The sequence below is a fragment of the Pseudopipra pipra genome, chromosome 19 (genome assembly GCF_036250125.1).
Source record: "Pseudopipra pipra isolate bDixPip1 chromosome 19, bDixPip1.hap1, whole genome shotgun sequence".
In the NCBI taxonomy this organism is placed as follows: domain Eukaryota; kingdom Metazoa; phylum Chordata; class Aves; order Passeriformes; family Pipridae; genus Pseudopipra; species Pseudopipra pipra.
Window position 1 is genome coordinate 2,610,783 of NC_087567.1, and position 22,050 is coordinate 2,632,832.

At 50.7% G+C, this 22,050-nt stretch overlaps 1 protein-coding gene across 7 annotated transcripts; it reads left to right on the plus strand.

Moving 5' to 3' along the window:
• The first annotated feature begins 9,652 nt into the window (after window positions 1-9,652).
• Window positions 9,653-21,656, plus strand: LOC135424444 (F-box/WD repeat-containing protein 10-like). 7 transcript variants are annotated; one of them, XM_064675665.1, is made up of 13 exons: window positions 9,653-9,714; window positions 10,596-10,794; window positions 10,882-11,009; window positions 11,981-12,109; window positions 12,635-12,747; window positions 13,183-13,386; window positions 13,854-13,975; window positions 14,495-14,643; window positions 15,730-15,872; window positions 16,698-16,856; window positions 17,708-17,898; window positions 19,064-19,108; window positions 20,543-21,656. In XM_064675665.1, exons 2-13 carry the CDS (start codon window positions 10,701-10,703, stop codon window positions 21,388-21,390), a joined length of 2,325 nt encoding a protein of 774 aa, XP_064531735.1. In that variant the 5' UTR covers window positions 9,653-9,714; window positions 10,596-10,700; the 3' UTR covers window positions 21,391-21,656. The 7 variants fall into 7 exon arrangements, with proteins under 7 accessions (XP_064531735.1, XP_064531737.1, XP_064531742.1 ...); XM_064675667.1 differs by having other exon boundaries at window positions 12,044-12,109; XM_064675672.1 differs by lacking the exon at window positions 20,543-21,656 and adding an exon at window positions 19,790-20,029.
• Window positions 21,657-22,050: the final 394 nt, after the last annotated feature.

The following is a 22,050-nucleotide window of genomic DNA, read 5'->3' on the forward strand; positions in this document are numbered from 1 at the left end:
CTGGCATGCCCCGGCATCACCTGGCGTCCCCTTAGATCCCGTGACACGGCCTCAGCATCTCTCCAGCCTCCCCTGTCATCCCCCCCGACATCACCTCGGCATCCCCTGGCACGGCCCCAGCATCCCCCAGGATCTCCTGGCATCCTTTAGCATCTCCCCTGGAATTCGCCTAACACCCCCAACACCGCCTCAGCATCCCTTGGCGCGGCTCCAGCATCACTCCGGCACTCCTTGCCAACGCCCGGCTTCCTCCCGCGGCATCGCCCACCTCCGCTCCCCGGAGTCCCCGGCACTGGGGACACTCGGGGCTGGGGCAGGTTAAACAGCACCTGGCTGGGCAGCGCCGGATGAGCCGGGTTTGGACCCTGCTGCAGACCCGGGCAGGGCAGCAGGAGCCGGTCCCAGCTGGGGCACCCCTCTGTCATGCTGCTCTGTGCCCCCCAAGCTCTGCAGACCCCAGGGGGAAGCTGGGGGGGATGCTCCCTGCCTGCCCAGGGCACTTGGCCTCCAAAGGGCTGCTCTGCCCGCGCTGGCATCGCTCCAGTTTGAAGGACACTTGACTGATTTAATTGCTCTGGAGCTTCTTGGTGTGGAATAAACAGAATTTGCAGCGTTGATCCCTGTGAGGATGTGAAACCTGCTTAGGAAAAGCCTCGGTGACGATCCCTGTGGGCAGCTTTATCCTCCTCATCCCAGTCTCCCTGTCCTGCATCTGGATCCGCCCCTCAGGGATGGTCGGAGGCTCAGTCCCACCCCGGCAGGGCTGTGTGAGTGGCTGCTCTCTCCCACAGCAGCAGCCAGGCTCAGGCAGCAGAGCACCAGGGCGGTCCCTACACCAGGCTGTGAGCTCTGATTTGACTCCCAGACCTCTTCCACATGTCCATGTTTCTCCCTGCTAAAGCAGGGTCAGGAACCCTACACTTGGATCCTGCAAAGCATCTGCTCCCTCTCCACCTCACCACCCTCGTCCTGTCTTCCCGTCTGAAAAATGGGGTTAGAAAGGTGCTCCCAGGATTTTTACAGCCTCTTTTAGGACCAGTGGGATTTTCCAGTAGTCAGCAGTTTCCATGGGCTGTTGATCATCCCTCCCAAAAAGATGATGGGATGCTGCTGCTGCTATTTTGGTCAGTCCAAACAACCCCTGATGTAGCATTTCCCTGCCAGCTCCAGGATGAGGCACCCAGGGAGGGCAAGGACAGATGGGAGAACATCCCTGGTGGGGGTCTGGGCTGCTGGGGAAGGTGATCTGAGCTGGGGCACCCTGGGACCAGCAGTGAGGAGGATGCTCCAGAGCTCCTACAAGCCTCTGCCACTAAATTTAGCCATTGCCTGAGGGGGCTGAGATCGGGAACCACAGGCTTGCTGTGATGGAGGGGAAGGTGGCCAAGCTCCCTGGCTGGGCTGGGACACACCAGGAGCAGTCCCAGCAGGAGCTCCAGCTGCTCCTGGACACCTCCATCCAGCAGAATGGGGATGAGGGACCTGGGCTCCTGCTGCAGGAACCCAAAGCCTCTGATGATGCCCAGTGTGGGGTCTTTCCCTGGGACTGTGCCCATGGGAGGCTGTGCCCAGGGGGGCCTTTCCTCCCTGTGATGCTGTTGGTGCATCACACCCCCCAACCTGCCTTAGGATCCAGGAACATTTTGCAGCCAGGGTGCTCCTGGCATCTCCCCTGGCATCAGCTGGTGCAGCCTCGGCACTTCCTCTACCTCACTTTCCACTCTTAATTGCACAGTCACTGCAGGATGGAAAAAGGAGATATTTTATGGGGTGTCTGAGGGTGGAGACAGGGAATTTTGGCTCCTCTGAAGAGCTGTGGTTCCCACCATGGGATCTTTGAGGCACTGACAGTGAGATGATGTACAACCTCCCAGTGGAGCAGGAAGGGTCACACTCCTGGACACAACCCTGGGAAAATCCCTGTAGGACACAGAAACGGTGCCCACCTTCTCCTGGCTCAAAGGCAGCTTCAAAATACCATATCAGGCTTGAATCTTATTGTTTTTACCAACACAGTGGTGCCAATAAGGTCAGTCTGACCACCCTGACTTGCCTGTGGCTTTAATCCTCCCTCGTCGTGCACACAGTGACAGAGCTGTCCCTGCCACCCACCCCCAGCATCTCGGTGCCGTTGAAGCTCCAAGATCTGATAGTGTTGGCCCAGATGGGTCAAAGCAAATTAGCATCAGAGCAGCCCATTTCAGTGGAAAACAGTCTGACAGTCCAGAGCCCTGACGTGAGCCGGGCTGGCCCCGCCGTCCCCACCCGCAGGTGCAGTGCAGGCTCCTCCTGACCCACATCCCTCCCTCCCTCCCTCCATGACCCGGCCTGCTCCCCAAACACTCACAGGCAGATGTCACAGCCCACCCCACCTCTTGTCAGGGTTTGCTGGGCACTGTGGCGTGGAGGTACCAGGAGCCACAGCCCCCGCTGTGCTGCTGACAGCCTGGGATGCTCTCCCAGCAGCAATGAAGCTCTTGGCCTTCCTGCAGCTGATAAGTTCCCTGTGAAAGGGCTTTAATCATATTTCTGTTCCAGGAGGCAGAGATAATGAGGGGCAGGAGGGAAGCAGTGCCTGCAATCACTGCAGCAGGAAAGCAGGAGGAAAGGGAGGCGAGGAGCTCGCAGTGGGGTCCTGTCCCTTGTCCCTGGGTTGGTGGGCACCCACCTGCCTGGGTGGGCCTGTCCAAACCCGGCTGGCACCCACTGTCCTGTGACCAAATGCCTGCTCTGTCCTGGCTGAGCTGCTGCTGGAGCACAAGCACTCATCCTCTGCAGGATTCCATTCCATTCAACTCCATGTCACCCTTCCCCAAGCACCAGGAGGCACCAGGCTCTCCACTCTCTCCTTTATTAGTCCCGTGCAAGTGTAAATAATCATTTGGGCACCGAGAAGGAGCAAATTCCCAAGCAGCAGGGCTCTGCCTGGGCGCCTGCAGCCTCCCTCTCCTCCCCATTCCTGCTTGGATTTGGCTGCAGTGCCTGGCACGTGGCCGTGCCCCCGGGATGGGCAGTTCTGCTCCACCTGCCATCTGCTCCCCTGGCTCTGTGGTGCCCGTCCCACCGCGTGGCATATGGCACTGGAGCTGCCCCTTTTTGGACAGGTAAGGAGCGATGATGCCACTCAGGGCCGTGCTGGTGGCTCCAGTGAAGGGTCCAGTTCCCTCCCTGCCACACAGACCCTGGGGGCTAAATCCCCTGGGACAGAGGACATGGCTGATTCTGGAGGAGGTGCAGAGGTGGCCAGAGCCCCTTGTCCCCAACCCAAAGCCCTCAGGGTCAGTTGGAGGGATCACAAGGCACAGAGAGCCCCACTCTGCCTTCTGTGGGCTCCAAGCCCAAAACCCAGGAGCTGGCACCTACAGCAGAACTGCAGAGGAAGGTGTTTCACTCCCAGTGGAGGAGCTCCCAATCCCCAGGGAAGATGTCCCATCCACAGGGAGATGGTGTCAGTGCCAAGTCACCAGCTCAGATCCCGGGGTGCATCTCTCCCAGAGGTACTTGGGAGGGTGTGATCATCCCTCTCCGTTGTGCCAAGTGCAAGTGCTGTTTGTTTTCCCCATTCTTGGAATTAGCACATTTTGATGGGGTTTATGGCCGTGGTAAATACACACACATGGAGCAAAGGAGCAGCGTGCCCTGGGTGAGGACACAGAGTGATTGCAAGGCAGCAGAGAAGGGGGGGGATTCTTTTCTCCTCTCCATAATTATTGCAGAAAGGTGAACAGCAGGATGGGAAGGTTTCAGGGCAGTGCAGCTGTTCTAAGACACGTGTTTTACATCCTTGAGATGATTTTTGTAACAACTCCCCAGCATCCTGCTGGGATGCCCATCTCACCAACAGGGAAAATGGGAGCATGGTAAAGCTCAGCTCATTTTCCACGAGCACAGTGCAAGATTTGCCCTCTCCAAACATTTTTTAAAGATTGAGCCATGTTTATGGAGAACTGGGAGCGGGATCCTGGTCCCAGTAGGAGCAAGGGTTCAAGGGGAGCAGCAGGATCTTTTCCTGGAGCGATTCAGAGCGTGGAATTGTGCCCCTTGTCCATAATCCAGACCCACCACAAGCAGCACAGACGAAGAACCCCCTGCTGCAGCCAGCCCTGCTCTCCAGGAATTACAGGAGGGATAAATGAATGAATGCTGTGTACTTAAGCAAGCAGGGGCTGTATGGGAAGGGGCTGGTGCAGCTGTAAATCCACCATAGCCTCCCCTCACTCCTCACACCCAGCACACATCAGATGGGTGGTGTGGGGAAGCAGGGGGAGGATTAGAAATTAAAATGCTTTCAGGAAGTTTAACCATATTTTTCAGTTCAATCACAAATGTGGTGCTGGAGATCATTCCCTGTGGTGGTGATGGATTTCCACCATAGGTAGTTCCTCCAGCTTGTCTGATTCCCAGTGTGGCAGCAGGGCTGTGCCTGTGGACCAGGACCCAGCCAAGTGTCAACAGACATCTGGGCTGTCTCCACACCACAGGGCCAAGTGAGCTTCAGGGCATGTCCACCTTTGATGTGCATCCCTTTGGAGAGGGATGGATCCTGCAGGCACTTCAAACAGAGCCTCCATTCCTTTGCCTTCTGTGCAAACTCTGATTAAAGGGCAGAACGTCTGTCTCTCTTTTTTCTCCCGAATCCAAATGAAGTCTGGCAGCCCCTGATTAACCACTGCCCTTCCCACAGCTGTTCCCAGCGCTGGGATTGTGCTCTGCTCTGCTTTGCCACCACTGTCCACATCACCCACTGCTGACACTCTATTAAAATTAAAACCTTGCTGGACCAGAAGCTGTTGGCCCCGAGATAGTCATGGTTGACCCAAGTTGGCCACTGTTGACCTCCTGTTGGCTTCAGGCTCCTCATCAGCCACTGATGATGCTTTGCTGGCCACTGCTTTGCCCATGTCTCACCAGGAGAAAGCTCTGGGAGCAAACAACCCACCCTTTATTGCCGAGACAAATCAAACTGTGCCTCTCCCGCTCGCTAGGGCAGATCAGGGTTGGGTGATGGTGTAAAACTGGATTTTCTTGAGGCATCCCACAGCAAACCCCAGAAATAACCCCCAGGAGTGTGTCAGGGGCTTTAGCATCACACTGCTACGGAGCTACAGAGCAGTGAGAGGGGATGACAGTGATGACAAATGACATAATTACGGCCAGACTCCGCTGCAGCGAGTTCTGCTGCATTATTAAGAGCAACCAAAAATACTCCCAGCTTAGTCATGAGCTGGTCTGGGCCACGCAGTGAGGGGCTGCTAGGGCTGCCTCACCCCTGGGCTGGCAGAAGAGAAAGAGGGAGAGACTGAGATGCTTTGCAGCCGTGCTTACTCATCCTTCATTCCTCGTGGAAGAGGCCCCTGGGTGAGCGGAGCACCTCAGAGGCTCTGGGATGCTGACGGGGGAAAATGGCATTAGGACAACATTAATTGCCTTAGTGAAAGTGTAACAGCTTAGTCTAAGCCAGCAGAGCTGAAGCAAAGCACGGGATCAGGGAAACCTGTGGGTGTAGCTTTGCTTCGTGCCCAAAGTGGGATCTGGGAATCATCTGGAAAATGGGCTTTGATGCAGAAGGTGCAAGAAGAAAGGCAGGCAGGTTGGGTGGGTTTCCCAAAGCCCAGGCTGAAAGCTCCCATGGTGTAAGATCTGCCCACTGGCGCTGTCATGAAGGCTGTGCTCAAAAGCCTGTGGACCAGAAGTCTCCAGAAATGTTGTTTACACCTTCATTAATGCCCTGGCTGAGGGGGCAGGGTGCACCCGCAGATGACACCGACCCAGGAGGAGTGGCTGCCACCCCAGAGAGGTGCTGCCACCCCAGAGAGGTGCTGCCACCCCAGAGAGGTGCTGCCACCCTGAGGGACCTGGAAAGGCTGGAAACAAGGGCTGAGAGAGACCTGGGGAAGTTCATCAAGGAGAAACACCAAGTGCTGCCCTGGGAAGGAAGAGCAGCAGAACACGCTGGGGAGCAGCTTGGCAGAGATGGCCCAGGGGGTCCTGGTGGCCACCAAAGTGACCATGGCCCAGCAATGCACTGTCACAGCACAGAGGACCACCAGCCTCCTGAGCTGCACCAGGCAGAGCATCTCCAGAAGGTCTAGGGGCAGATTCTGACTGACACACCTTGGGGTGTTGTGTCCCACACTGGGCTCCACAGGAAAAGAGAGATGTGGACATGCTGGAGCGAGTTCAGTGAAGACTAAGGGCCTGGAGCACCCCTCTGATGAGGAGAGGCTGAGAGAGCTGGGATGACTGAGCCTGGGCAGGAGATGGCTCAAGGAGATCTTCCCCACGTGGATAAATACTTGATGGAGAGGGATAAGGGAGACAGGGTCGGGCTCCTCTCCAAGGTGCCAAGAGACAGTGGGCACAAACCAAAATGTAGGAAATTCTCCTTAAACAAAAGAACCCACTATTTTACTGGGAGGGTGGTCCAACGTGGGGAGAGGTTGCTCAGAGAGGTTGTGGAGTCTCCATCCTTGGAGCCCAACTAGACATGCCCTGGAGCAGCCTCTTCCCACTGGTCCCACTGGACCAGGAGGTTGGAGATGACTCCCAGAGGTGCCTCCAGACTTGGCAACTCAGTGTTTCTGAGACTACAAGCCCCTCATCAGACCCTCTTCCCATCCATGCCATGCCCTGGCTCTGCTCCCCATGCTCCTCCCTGTGACATGGGACATGTCTGGATCCTGGCCAAGGTTTTTGGACACTTGACTGAGAGACAGGAACACCCATCGTGATTTCCTCCAGCAGATCTGCCCAGATCAAACAACCCAGGTGGTTTATTGACTTCTGTATTTAACCGGATCATCTTCTCTCATGTTGTTTCTGTGTGAGTTTAGTCCCAAAAACATGACTTTGAATTAATTCTTTTATTTTTTTGTGAGTCAAAATGCTCTTTTTTTGTTGCTGTTGTTGTTGTTGTTGTTCAAGTCACCTGGGTCTTTCCATGTGGGTTTGCAGCAGACCCTGCCCCGCTATTTTAATTTTTGTGGCAGAAAGGTCTCACCAGCTGCTCCTGAAAGGACCCCAAAGCCTTGCAGAGCTCTGCTTCTCTACAGGTCCCTGCCCTCCAAAAGCCCTAAGAAGAAAATGAACAGAAAAAAGGACAAGGTACCACTGGATGTGGGTCCATAAGAAGTGGTTTGGACCCACTTTGGGTCCCACCCCACGAAGTGCTGAGGTGGCTGCACCAAAGCCCAGCTGGGCTCTTCCCTCCTGACCTGTCCCCAGGCAAAGTGCATCAGCTGATCAAAGTTTATTCTTCTACCTTCCCCTTTTCTTCCCTGCACACTTGAGAAGAGACACTACACCAACACTATGGTTTGGGTCTTTTGGTTCAACTAGTTTTATGTATTATGAAGAGAAACTCAAAGCAAAGTTCCAAATTCATCATCCCTGGGAGTTGTCTCTTGTTAAACTTCCTGTCTGGTGTCCTGGACTCACAAATTGCAGGATGATTTGTTTGTTTCCTCTATTTCATTAATAAAATATAAACAAATAAAATACACTTATATATTAATAAATGTTTTTAATAAATATTATATATTAATAAAAGTAATAATGATATCAAATGCAAAACACAAAAGCAGATATATGCCAATCTATTTTATATAGACTATTTCATAATGTCATAGAAAACATAACATAATATACAAATATATAGAAGTATAAATATAATAAAATATAATAACTCTTTTTTTTTTGTTTAATTAGAAACATTCACCTTTCAAAAAACCTGTTGTGGCAACGAGTGTTGCACTGAAATGCCATTGATGTCCAGGCAGTGGGCACAGGCTCTGCCTGAGCTCACCCACAGAAGTGGGAATTTTCCGTTGGATTTAAACTTTGCAGCTCAAATTAATCCCCAGGGCTGTTTCTTTTCCTGTTGTTTGAGTGATTTCTTTGTATTGTTTGGCTGCCATGGAAAAAAAAATCCCAGTGTCAGTCACTGAGAGACTGCTCACCCCCCTGCCAAAATCCCAGTCCCCCCACGAGCAAAGTTCCCCACTTGCAGGCACCCAAGCCAAGAATTTAGAGCAATCCATGGGAAGAGCATGGACGGGATGGGGTGGGACGGGATAAACAAGTGACTCATGGTGACCTCCTGGCCTCAGGCTCCTGGCCCTGCTGCGGGTTGCCCCTCCAGCCACCACAACCCTCTCCCCTCAGATCCCTTTGGGATCCCAAATCACTTTGGCCGCTTGTGCTTGCAGAACTGGTGGGAGCAGGAACCCTTCTAGCCACCAGCAGGAAAAATCAAAATATTGGAACAGAGACATCCCAGGCCTTGGAGGTCCATTGTCAGTCACGTTTTTGGTGATTTGAGAGAGAGTTGTAGTAGAGGCATCAGGAATTGCACTGTGGCCATGGGAGATTGCCCAGAGCCTGGTTGGGATGAGCCCAGCTGGTGGCATCAAAATTCCTGGCCTGACACCTGCAAACTGCCCTTCTATGTGGCCAAATATGAGTGCAGGTGCAGAGGTCCTGGCTGTTCCTGTCAGTGCTGCTCAAACACATCCTGGCCCCTCATCCTGCAGCTGGACTGGGAGATGCTCTGCCCTGGGGGAGTGCTGCTGGCTCCTCTCCACCAGCACCACTTCATTCCCTCTGCTGAGGGTCTCCCTCCTCTGCAGGGACTAGCATGGACCCAAACCTCCACCCTCTTCTCCTCCAGCCCTCTTCTGCAGGAAGAATCACATCTTTTGTTGGGAATTGGCTTGTGACCAGCTCGCCCTGCCAAGAACCATGTGTGCTCTCGGCCAGAGGTGTGGTGGCGGAGCCTGTGCCAGATGTGCTCGTGTGCAGCCAGATGTGCTGGTGCTCAGAGAAAGACACAAACTGGAGGAGCCCTGAAGAGGCCAGAGGAGCCCTGAGAGGAGCTGACTCCACACCTGAACAATCACAACACCTTGGGCTGATGTTCCTCCAAAGCCCAAGTAGAACATCAAAATCTTTCAGAAAAAAAAATGTGGGTTTCCTATTTTTTGATCTGTTTTCCATCAGAAAGGAGTTTGATGGGAAATTGTCACCAGCAGGTACGTGGCCAGCCACAGTGCCACTTCCTTGGTGTCTGTTTGCTGGAACATCTCCTCCTGGGTCACTGCACTGGAGGCAAGGCAGTGACAAGCCGGGCAGTGACCTGGAGGGGACAGGCAAGGCTTGGCCAGGGCAGTGACAGCTTCTTCCACCGAGGGAGTACCGAGCAAAAAGTGCCTCAGTGACCCGAGATTGCTCCCGAGGGGTTCCTCAGAGCTCCCAGCACCCCGGGACAGTCACAGCACGGGAGGGGGGGGGGGGGGGGAAGGAGGGTGGCGAGCAGGAATGTCCTGTTGCAGAGCCGAAATTGCAAGTCCACCTCCCAAAACTGAATAAGGATGAAGATTCCTCCCAGGAAAAAAGTGCCAGGACAGAAAGGTCTTGCTACCCGTGGAGTGCGCTGGGTGGCCCCTCAACTGCACCTGAGATCACGAGGCTACGAGCTTTCTTTCCTGGGGGAGAGGGTCTCGGGTTGCCCTGTCCTGCCTTGCTTGCCGGATCCCATCCCGAGGGGCTGCCGTCCCCCCAAAATGCCCCTCTGTCACCCCGACACCTCCCGTCACCCGCCTGATCAGCGGGTTCTGCCCGCGAGCTGCGCGGCTCTTAGCAGCACTACGGCCGGCGGTTGGATATTTACGGTAACTGTCGCCCAGCGTGGCGGGGGCGGGCGGGGACCCCGGGCAGGTGAGCGGCACCGAGCCGGGGCTCCGAGGCCACCACGGGGGCCGGGGGGCGGCTGGATGCCGTGGGGGTCCCCTCGGGACCGGCGGAGGGACGGGGCTGTGCCGGGTCCCCCGAGCTCCGAACCCCGGTGCCGCAGCCGAGACTCGCGGGGGGCTGTGCTGGACAGGAGCTGCCCTGGCCGTGTGCTCGGCTGCGGGGTGACCGCCGACCCTCTGAGGGGTGTTGGAGTGGGGCAGAGATGCTTGAGGTGTCCGCGGACAGCAGCAGGAACTACGAACGTGAGAGGGGCATTCGCTGCGTTTAACCTTCCCTTGTCCTGGGGACAACAGGGACATTAGTCCCCCTTTCTTTCCTTCAGCAGTGTCGTAGCTCTAGTCGTATGACTGGAAAATCTTGCGGCTAAAGGAAGAGAAGGTTTCCCACTCTTTTCAGTAAAGCAGTGCTACGTCCTTGGCAGGAGGTGGGTTTTAGAGTCTGGGACAGTCACCCTCTCATGCTATAGGGAGATGTGGAGGAAGAAAAGTGCCTTGTGATAGTAAAGAGAAAACTGCTGCACTTCGTCCCCACCAAGCTCACTCAGGGTCTCCTGTGGCCCCTCTGCCCCCCTGATGTTTCCAGCTGTGGAGAGCCCCCAGTGCTCTCCAGGGCAGGGGTGAGGGGGAAGAGTTGTCATGCTGCCCCTCAGACCCCACTGGTGTGAGCTGTCCTGCCACACCTGGAGCGTTCCCAGCATTTTCCTTTGGTTAATACAGCACCAAAGTAACGAGCAGAAGAGTCAGACTAACACCAACCAACTCCTGCAGGGCTTCACTAACAACAGTGCTGTGAAGGGCCACCAAAACCCAGACACTTATGGGACTGTGAATTCCCCTGTCTGCCAGGTGATCCACCACCAGCAACGTGCTCCCAGCCCAAAACACCGAATTCAGGAGGGCCCTGATGCAGAGGACAACTCACCTGTGTTTGTAGCTGATCACCATGTCACCATGGCTCCTGCATCTCTCCAGTCATGCTCTGAAGTCACCCAGTGCCAGGACTTCACCCGCTGCCTGCCCCTGCAGCTGTCCCTGTACATCCTGGGTAAAGCTGCTCTGATTTCCCCAGGGTGGTTTCCCTTGAGGGTAAGTGTGGACAGGGGTTAGCCAATCTGTCCCTTTAATTTCTCAGGGTTTTTGGATGAAAAATCCCTCAGTGCCTGCTCTGATGTGAACAGTCACTGGGCTTTTCTGGCCGGAGCAGTCAAAGAGGAACGCGAGTGTCGAGCCACAGTACAGCAGGATTTCCTGCAGCTGAAGGTATGGCACCTGGGCTCCTGCCATTATTATGCACTTTAAAAAGAAGGTGTTTTCCTGCTGCTTAAGACTTTACATGGAGATACTTGTACTAGAGGCTGCCTCCCAACTCTGCCAGTCTCCATCTGCGTAGCAAAACCAGGTTACCTGTTCACAGTGGCTCAAGTAAGCACAAGAGAACAGTTTTTACTGACCTTTAGAGAGCCTGTGACTCCAAAAATGGATCAAAACATTCCTGTCATCAAGAAAGCAGAGTTTGGTCACAATGAAAATACTGGACTTCTTAGAACAGTGGAAATTGGGCAGAGCTACAACAGCTCCCTGAGGCAGCTCAGAAATGAGCTTTATTTGCTCCAGAAAGGGCAATGGAAATGCAATGTCTCTGTGAGGAGTGGGAGGTGGTGGTTGGGACACAGGAAAGCAGAATTCATGGGAAAGGCTTGTCCTGGTTAGCAGGACCTGCTGTACACTGAGAGAGGTGTAAAGGTACATCCCCCAAGAGACAATTTGGAGCCTTTGCATACTTTGATTTGTGAAGAGAGCACAGAACCTCAGCTCTGTGCTAACCTTCAAAGAAGGCTTCATGGAAGGTTTCACATGCTCAAAATGAATCTTAAATGTTGATCAAGGTGTTTTGAAAACCTCTCAACTCAATGGGTTTGGGTTCTGAACCAACTGAGTGCACACCAAAGATGAGACGCGCTCAAAATCTTGCTGATTATTAAGAGCTTAAGACTAGAGTTTGGGGAAAATAAAAAAAAAAAAGGCAATTACTTTTCACAAGAAGTTAAACCTTTAGATAGACAAAGTCATAAATGCAAGGCAGGTCTCAAACAACAACAAGGCAGCGTGTGCAGCTCAGCTTTGCACGTAACTTCAGCGTCCCATGGACATCCTGAAGCATCAGCACATGAGCAGCTTCCCTGGTGTGCACGGACTCTGCAGTTATTGTTGCCTCAACTGGTTTGTTCCAGGAGTTGTGTCCTAGAAAAACCATCCCAAACTATGCTAAAAGAGTCACTGTGCAAATTCCACAGTTAAATGAAAAGGGTGATGTCACTGAAGAGAAAGGCAACAACCTGAAGAGACGCAAATCCTCAAAGGTATGTTGGAAGCTGTTTGCCTTCCATGGATCCTGCACTTGAGTATTTGGGGAGGAAGAAGGACATGTCTTGGAAGACAGGACACTTCCAAGACACTTCTTGGAAGACAGTGAATTTGGAGTTGCTTTACTCTTCTCCCACTCCTGCTTCTGGCTTGCCCCATCATGAGGGGCTTGCTCAGCACCTTCTCACACGGGAGGGAGCCTGCATTCCCAAATTCCTGCCTCATCCTCATGCATCCCCAGTTGTACACAAAGCCCTGAGGCCAGGGGTGCTGCCAAGCCTGGGCCTTCTTCCTGCAAAACAAAGGGTGCAGCTCTCAGGGCTTCAGTTTTTGCCACGGAACATGGCATGGGAATAACCCTTGACTAACCAAGGACTTCCTGCACTCTGGGGGCTCCTCAGCAACCCTTTGTGCCTCTGTTGGGCTCATCACTGTAGTGGGGACCAGTGTGTTTAATTCTATGGAATAATGCTGCATTTCTCCCTCCCTCAGTTACTTTTCCCTATTTTTCTTTCCATCAGACAGAGGAAGTCAGTCTGCAGGCAGCCTATCGTAATCTGAAAACCAACAACATCCAGCTGGAAGAGAGAAATGTCTTCTGTGGCTCCTACAATACCCGTGTCCTCATGGCCCAGTGAGTAGATGCCTGGCTGTGGGGCCAAACAGCAGCTCTAGAAACCCTGTCCCACTCCCTGTGATCCTTCTGTGAGAAGGCATGGCTGGGGAAGGGTCTTTCAGCATCAGTGTTAAGGAATCTCCGTGTCAAATCCATTGTTTTAATAAAGATACCAAGAGAAGCTGTTTTTAAAGGCAGATGGGTTAGCAATCCATGGTGTATCACCAGGGCTATGGGGCTGGGAGGAGCCCTCTCCCCTCTTTAAGCCCACCCCCCTGATATAAAGTTGGGTGTGCAGAGCTAGGACCGTGGTTGTGGTGCCCTGCAAAGGATTCACCCACTTTTGCCCATCAGGTTGCTCAGCTGAGCACCAGAGAAATGCCTCTCTCAGCCTCAGAGCTGTTGTACCTTGCAGCTGGCCAAAGCTCATCTCAGTCACCGTTTCTTATCCAGGTCAGACAAAAGAAGAATGATCCATTACAGTGGTGGCAGCTTGGTGGCCGTGGCCTCTGCCAACCAAAGAGTGAGGCTGCTCGGGGTGCCAGCAGGGAAGGAGGTGCCTGCTCTGCTCTATGGCCACGCTGGGAGCACCAGAGCTCTCCACCTCAGTGAGGAGAAAGGGCTCCTGCTCACTGCAGACTTGGACCTCAGCATCAGGTGAGCTGGGGCTGTGCCATGGGGTACCAGCCCCTTGGCAAATCCAGGGAGAAGGGAAATGTAGGGGTAAAAATTTAACACTAAGCCTGACCTGAGCATTCCAAATTCTCTGACACCTCAGTGGAACAACTCCTGGTTTTTACCTCATGTGTGTGGGAGAAGAGTTGGGCACATTATGTATTAGACAATCATCACAGAATCATGGAATGGTTTGGGTTGGAAGGGACCTTTAAAGGCCATCTAGTCCCACCCCCAGCCATGGCCAGGGACACCTTCCACCAGCCCAGGTTGCTCCAAGCCCTGTCCAACCTGGCCTTGGACACTTCCAGGGATGGAGCATCTACCAGCTCCCTGGGCAATCTTAGAGGTGGCATCTGTGACCTCTCTGAGCATCTTATTAATGAATAAGATGAATAAGCCATCAGTTAAATTGGTCACTGTCTTCCCCGTTTGGTGCTGCTCTGTAGGTGCTGGAATATACACAGTGGTGCCTGTATGAAAAGCTTTAATGGTCACTATGGGACAATCACCTGCTTGGATTTACACAAAGAGCAGTTTGTGTCAGGAGCTGGAGATGGGATGGTGAAAGGTGAGAGCCAAGACCAGGAGATTTCAGCCAAAGGCCAACAGTGGAGGATAATGGGCAGAGTACATGGAGCTGTGAGGAGTGTGAGTATGGAAGGAAGTGTGTCAGCCAGAGGGTGAATCCCAGTGTCCCATATCTTTCCTTCCAGAAGAGCCAAAGCTGAGACACACAGTCTCTAGCTGTCTCTTTGACTGATTCTCATAATTTCTGCTTTTATTCACTATTAATGCCTTTGTGGCTATAATGCCAGCCCAACTCCTGGGCAAGTGCTATCAACTTTCAGCTTTGCCAGAGGTTTCCTTGTAGAATAAGGATGGAAAAGATGTGCTATTTTCTGCACTTTACATTCAATTCTTTTGCCATGAAATTACCCTTTTTAAGTCAACACTCAGCTCCACACAGAGCTGCAGGGACAAGGTGTGACTGTAATTCCAACAGTATTTTTGAATTCAGATTGTACTCAGCAAAACTCATCATTTGGGCAGATGTATTTTTAATATTTCTCTACTTTGCCCCTAACAGTGTGGAGCCTGAAGAGTGGGAAATGTCTCAACACTCTGATGCACAACAGTGCTGTCTGGGCAGTGAAAATGGACGGGACCCACGTGGTCAGTGGGTGTGAGCAAGGGCTGGTGAAGGTCTGGTGTGCTGATACAGGTGCTCTGATCAAGGTGAGCTTCTTCTTAGGTGGATAATTTTGTGCTAAATGATCAAAAATCTGTGCTGGTTTATCATAGGTTTTTTTTTTTTCTGCTTTTGCCAGAGATTTTCTAAAAAAAGAAAATAATCCCCCAAAACAATCCCAAAAGAAGTCTAAACCAATAAAAGAGATCACAAATAATTTAAGAACTGACTTGCAAACAGCTTGATTTTAAGGCAGGGTTTGATTTGCCTTGCTTCACACCCATCATTATTCATTCTCTCTAGATATGTTCATCTCTGCTCTGGTACAAACATTCAGAACCTGGGAAGAGGGTGGGAGGGCTCGACTGACTTGTGGCTGGAGGTATTAAAATGTGGAGGTATCGAAATTTGGAGGCTCAAAATGTGAAACCTGCTCTCAGAACCAGTTTCTAAAGCTGAAGCAGCTGAGTAACTGCTCAGCACTGTAAGGCTTGAGGCCAGAGTCCATAAATTACCTTATCAGGCATTCAGAATTAGAGAATCACAGAGTCAGTGAGGTTGGAAAAGACCTCTGAGATCATCAGCTCCAACCTGTGACCCAACCCCACCTTGTCACCCAGACCATGGCACTGATGGCACATCCAGGTTCTGCTCAAACACCTCCAGGGACGGGGACTGCACCCCCTCCCTGGCATTATGGCCCTTAGCATTAGTCCATATCTGGGAAAGGAGTGAAGCTCTTCACCTGCAGGGAAGAGAGTTGCAAACAGAGAGATATCTCAAATATCTCAGATATCCCATCTCCAGCCTGGCTATTGCCAACTGAACTCACCTGGAGGTGGGATATCTGAGAGATTGTTCCTGGGATCACAAAGGTCTTGGTGCAGTAACATCTATTTATCACATGTAATAAAGATGCAAAATGGATGTTAATTCCATGCTAGTGGCTCATCAGCATCAACAAGCTCAGAATATTTCTTTTAAGTGACCATAAGACTAACACAGCTATCCAGAGGGTGCATTGCTACAGTAACAGCCAATAAACAATACCTTATAGGGCTGGTGTCCTGAATGCCATCAGATACCTCAGCAGCTCTGCTGACAGTGTTGCACCTATTTCTTTTACTTTGCAGACATTAGAGAAGCACCAAGGCCCAGTGAGCTGCCTGTCCTTTGATCAGTGGCACCTCCTCACAGGAGGCAGCGATGGATTTGTCCTGGGATGGAGCATGTTGGGAAACCTTAGGAAACGCCTGATGGCTTTCTTCCATCCTCAGTAGGAATCAGATGTGTTTCAAGTTGTAGTCAGCAGTGTACTAAACCTGCAAGGAAAATGCATCCCTTATAGGAAAAGAAAATGCCTCAACCAACTGTCAGTCTTAGCATTTGAAATATCCTCACTTTCAACAATTTTCATCCTAAAGGCTGTGCCAGGCACCACGTGGTCACAACCAGCACTCCTCAGTTAAGACCTGCAACATCTTGAAATGCAAATCCACAACCACTTGTTCTCAAACAGGGATGACTAAAGACTGAGGGTGCACAGTCCAGTATTCCAAGGATCCCAACCTATGTGTGAGGGTATCACACTGCCCAGTCAGGAACACACTCTGTGCTGGAGGTGGCCCAGTTTCATGCTGAACCTGACCATTTGTATATTCTGCCATTTTCTGATACTTTAATTGTATATAGAACTGTGAAAACTGTAGAATCATACTGTTTTCATTGACTTTCCTACAGAAAACTGAAATTTAAAATGCAGCAGATGGCCAGAACCAGGCTGGTTGCTATGGGGAGCACAGAATGGTAGAATCACAGAATGGTTTGGGTTGGAAGGGACCTTAAAGATCACCTCCTTCCAACACCCTGCCATGGGCAGGGACACCTTCCAGTAGAAGGATGCACTGGGCTGGTTGATTTGGACCTGGAGTGATTCTGAAGGACTTCTCTGTTAGAGCTTTTGAGTGTGTTGATGAGCTCCTCAGTTCAGCCTGTTGATGGAATCAGAGCTTTGCATCTCCTCCAGCACAAAATGAGAGTTGCCTGTGTCCCCCTGTGAAAACACGAGGAATGTGCCAACCCTTACCTGCTGTGTTTTCAGGGCAGTTCTGTCTCTGGAGTTCCTCTACCTCAGAGTCATCAGTGGCTGTGCTGATGGAAAGATCCGTGTCTTTAACTTCTTGACTGGGACCTGCCTGAACGTGTTGCTGGTCAGCAGCACTGGAGACCCCCTGTCTTCTCTCCAGGTGGCAGAAAACAGGTTGGTGACAACAGCTGCCATAGGTCTCTGAACCAAATTAGGTAGATTACACTGTAATTTAAGGAATTGTGTATTTTTCCTTCTCACAAATAACTTTTAAAGGGTTCTATTACTTATTGACTGCTTCACTAATCTGTTTTTGTTCACAAGGCTAAAAAGAGATATAAATTGTTCATCCAGCAATGCACAATGTCCTGCTTCTATACAACCTAAGATACAGACCCAACTGTAAAGCTGAATTCAGAACCCAATTTTTCTAAGAGGTTGGAGAATCAGGCCAAGGCCTGACAAAGACTTTCCCTGTCCTACAGCCTCCTTATAAAAGCCATTAATGGAAAATTCTTCCAGGTTCCTGCACCATTAATGAAAGGTAGTTCCCAGCTTTAGTGGAAGCAATAGCTAAAACACTGCTGTGTTTTCAATGCTGGTTTGGCCACAGCTCTAAAACACGGTAATAAATGGGCAGCTGTGAAGAAAACTAATTCCATCCCAACCAGACCCATCACACCTCTCCAATCTACACTTTGACATCCCTAGTAATATGGTATTTCCAGTTTCTTTTAGCACTGCAGTGATATAGTTCAGCCCACTGTTGACAATTTTCATCCTAATTATTTTAAAACTAATTTTGCCACAGAGCTGAACGAAAGGAGCCCCAGAGAGTTCATGCAGAGCACAAGTTAAAATGTGCAGTGTCTGACTGATGGGGCTAATTGTGCTGCTTCCTTCCCCAGGGGATGGCTGTCTCAGATCTGGGGTTCTGTATTGCACACAAACAAAGGGTCCCTCAAGCAGGAACTGACGTGTCCGTGTTACTTGTGCCTTTACTGGCTCTTCCTTCCCTTCTCCAGGATGGTGATCAACTCCCCAGCCAGGGTGCTGATGTTCCAGTTCCAGGATGTCACGTGGGACTATTCCTTACCTGCTGACAGGGAGGTGAAGGAGAAGGAGGAGAAGCAGCCCAAGGGGAAGTCGAGCAGATCCCCATCTCGGCAGCAGAAAATGAGGAGCCAGTCAGCAAAAGGCCGTGGAACATCCAAATGTATTGCATTCAACCTCTGGCTTTTCTAAAACGAGTTAGAAAAGACTCCAAGGCCCCAGTACCTTCATCCCAGTCAATACACACTCTCTGCTGTTTGCAAGAGCAGTCTGGTAGATGTGCTGCTGCATTTCAATGGTGCTGTCATTTTTAGGCTCCTGTAAAACCTTTATGCCTTTTTAGAAGGGTTTAGTATAAATACAACAGATTTTTCAAGGCAGGCACTGTCATTTTCCAACTGAGTAATAGAGAAATCAGTAGTAGTATTCATATTCTTACAGCTGGTGGGCATGGAAACACACTGCTGATTCAGGGCTTGAATTATTCATTAAAAATACTCTAGAAAGTTATAGAACACCTACATTCAGGATCTGCCATCACTGGGAAATGCAGCTGCATATAAACAGACACCTTTTAAATTGTAACATAGTGATGTCATTTTTTTTAAAATCAGAGTTATTAAACGCAGAGTGTACCACAAATCTTCCAGCTCCACAATCAAACTGGATATTGCAAATAATCTGATAGGCTAAGAAAGCATTTATGCTTTTAAGATGCCATCAGATGCCAACCTCCTGGATGCAGCTCTGCATGGAAAAGATAGGACCTGAGGGAAAATCTGGAGCTGTGTCAGGGCAGGCTCAGGTTGGATCTCAGCCAAAGATTCTTCCCCCAGAGGGTGGTTGGGCACTGCCCAGGCTCCCCAGGGCAGTGGGCACAGCCCCAAGGCTGCCAGAGCTCCAGGAGGGTTTGGACAACACTCTCAGGGACAGGGTGGGATTGCTGGGGTGGACCAGGAGTTGGACTGGATGATCCTTGTGGGTCCCTCCAACTCAGCATATTCTGTGGTTCTTTGATTCTATGATTCTATGATCTACAGCTGTAGAAACAGGAAACAAACAAGGAGTGGACTATATTTTAACTTTAGTGGCAAAAAAGTATGGGTTGTGTATAGATAATATGTTTTAAAATCAACATATGAACTCTGTAAGGTTTTCTAGTAATCAAGTATCCTTGGATTATTTCTAATACTTATATATTTAGAAGCTGCGATAAGAGCTAAACAGTAACAAAGACCTGAAAGCTTATCAGTTGTGGAGATTTTATGTAATAAAGAAAAGTGTATCACCAGCAATGTTTAGAGATGGTTTATTCTTCTCTTTGCCAGCTCCCCCTCGTGAACTGAAGAAATCAGCAGCTTGCCAGCAGCCAGGTAGGACACTATTTCCTCAAAGAAGTGCACTAAGAGAAATGAATGGATAAATCCAAAGATAAAGGATCTCTAGAAGCCAAACCCATTCTGGGTGACAGGTCTGCAGTGGTAAAACTGATCCTGCAGAGCCTGGGGGGGCTACAAGAGCTGCTTCAGATCAATCAAATACACAGGACAAGTCCTCAGCTCAAGCTGTAGGGCTCTACTCTCCAGGTTTTCAGGGTCTCCTCTATGTTTTGTTTCTTTTATCAGGTGTAGGAGAATTCAGCACCAAATTTATTCAGGCAGTTGGTATTTAATCAATAGCAGCAACTCAGAATTGTTTAAAATGACACGTGAATTGTGTCAGCCAGCAAAGACATGGCAACCTGAAACCTGAAAATGAGACAGAACTGAGATCACAATAGTGTCTGTGGCCATGTGGCATTTGTCTCCTTTAGTTTTGATCAGGTGTTTTATTCAGAATCTGTTGGGATCTTAAACTTTCAGACATACTCTGACATCTTCCTTCAGAAGAGCTGCACCCACTGAAAGGCTCTAGCCCCAAACTCCTGGGGCTGGTAACACAGTTACCAACAGCTCTAAATTCTGTTAATTTAGAGAAACACGCAAGATTTTCATTAGTTTTTTGCTGTATTCTGCCTTTCTGCACTGTAAATGTTCTCTGAAATACATTTCTAGAGGGCAGAAGTTTCAGGTAACCGGTCTGGAGGAACAGAGTTGCATTGTGAAGAAATGTTACATGAAGAGCGTGACACTGCAAAGCCAAATGACAGATGAATCTCTGTGGCAAGACATGGGTCTGAGTGCCTGACACAGTCTGTGCCATTGTCCACAGTTAGTTCTTGGCCAAGGACACCATCACACAGTCCATCCTGGCGTGTGTCACACAGCACAGGTCCCTCCCTCACCCCCTGAGCAGCAGAGTCTTGTGATTCCCAAGAGCAGCTCTGAGTCGTGATGGTTCCAAGTGATTCCCAGATGCTGGCTGATCAAAGATTTCTACCAGCAGCTGACTTGTCTTGAAGCCTTTTCCCAAAGCACAGACAAGAAGGGGGTGCACGGGGAGAGGTGATGGGGAACCTCACGGCTTTTAGAAACCATGGTTTCAAACAAGGTGGGCACCAAACCATCCCCACACAAACACAATGCCTGCTACAGAATCTGGCTCTAGTTCATGGCAAGGGGCACTTCACAGCTATCCAAGGCAGAATTCCCTCCTTTGGCAGTGTCACAGTGAGGCCAAGGATGAGCAAACAGCAATGGCACCATCGGTTTGCGGCTTCCTACGCTGCCTGTTCTGCAGATAAACGTGGCCTGCCCACGTGTGTCAATCCAGTCCCCATCCCTGGTCTCACTCAAGTGCTGCCCTTCCAACAACTACCACAAAAACTATCCCCAGCTCCAAATGTATTGCTTTATTTTTGGATACAGATGGTGAACCTGAACACAGCCCTTCTCTCCCTGCACCTGCACACCCTGAAGAGGCAGAAGACACTTTGCAGCCTGTAAAGAGGAGAAGCCCAAGTCATCCAATGTCCCCTTCAAAGCTCCTCCTAACAATCAGTACACTGCAGAACACCTCCAAGCCAGCCCTAGTCAGCTCCAGCACTGAGCACTCTGCCAAAGCCAGGGAATCATGGAAATGTCCACGGGAACATCAGCAACAAGGCCCTGAAAAGGTACCAATGTCCAAAACCCCTCTGCAACACAAAAAGGATCAGACAGAGCAGCTCCAACGAGCGAGACTGCACAGTGACTCTCTGACTATGAAAACAATTTCTACACCCTTTGAAACCAAAATGCTGCGGCTCAAGCTGAAAAATTCCTTGCACGGCCCCGGTGTGAAATCCTCCATCCCTGCTCCCTGTGTTGTACGTCCCAAGGCTTTGCTGGGAGAAAACAAAGTTCCGGGGGGCCGTGGTAAAGCTGCTCCTCTCCCCAGAGACAGGGTTCAGTTCACTGATCTCTGTACAGCTTCTTCCGAGCTGATCAAACCAACACCAAGGAGAAATGAAGTTTCCAGGAGGACAAAGCCCTCTCGTTCATATAACCCAGACCCTTTCCGGAGGGACGGTGGGTTCAGGCTCCTGACAGCAAAGCAGGCAGATGAGGCAGCTGCTGCAGCCCAGTGCCAGGCACAGCAGACAGAGCCCACCGAAGATCAGGAAAGAGCAAGGCAGAAAGCCTGGTTAAGGAAAGTTAAAGGCCTACCTGTGGATTCTTTTACTGGGGAGGGGAAAACACCTGTTCCTGAACTTGGGTATAATGTGTGGGTATAATCCCTTAGTCCAACTAACAACCACTGCCTGAGGATTTTGGTGTCCAGCTCAGTCTGCCATGTCAAGACCCTTGTGCTTTCTAAAGGTAAAAGACATCCCCAGTGTAAGTTTTCCTGCAAAATATTATTGGTATATCCAGCTATTTCTCAAGGCAGCAAAGGGACCGAGCTCTGTCCTCGATTTAACTTGCTACACCTGCTGTTACAACAGATGTGACACTGTTTGACACTAACACAGCTGTGTGCAAATAATAATAAAAATATCTTTATTAGAGTGCATGTGGATTGATTGGAGTGTCTAAGATGACAGTGTGTGGATGGAAAACTGTCTGAGCAGCTGAGCCCAGGGGGTGGGATCAGTGGCACGAAGTCTAGTTGGAGGCCAGTAACTAGTGTGTAGTCCAGGGGTTGATATTGGACCTGATTTTGTTTAATATCTTCATTAATTAATGCCCTGGCTGATAAGGAGCCACCCAGGAGGAGTGGCTGCTATCCCAGAGAGGTGCTGCCATCCAGAGGGACCCGGACAGAATGGAGACAAGGGCTGTGAGAGACCTGGGGGAATTCAGCAAGGGGAAACACCAAGTACTGCCCTGGGGAGGAACAGCCCCACAGCACCAGGACCCGACTGGAAATCAGCTTAAAACTTAATTCTTCTTAA

Coding starts and splice junctions, on each gene's coding strand:
- LOC135424444 (XM_064675665.1), top strand. CDS start 10,701: ATGGCTCCTGCATCTCTCCAGTCATGCTCTGAAGTCACCCAGTGCCAG. Junction 12,110..12,634: donor AGAGACGCAAATCCTCAAAG/GTATGTTGGAAG, acceptor TCTTTCCATCAG/ACAGAGGAAGTCAGTCTGCA. Junction 15,873..16,697: donor ATGGCTTTCTTCCATCCTCA/GTAGGAATCAGA, acceptor CTGTGTTTTCAG/GGCAGTTCTGTCTCTGGAGT.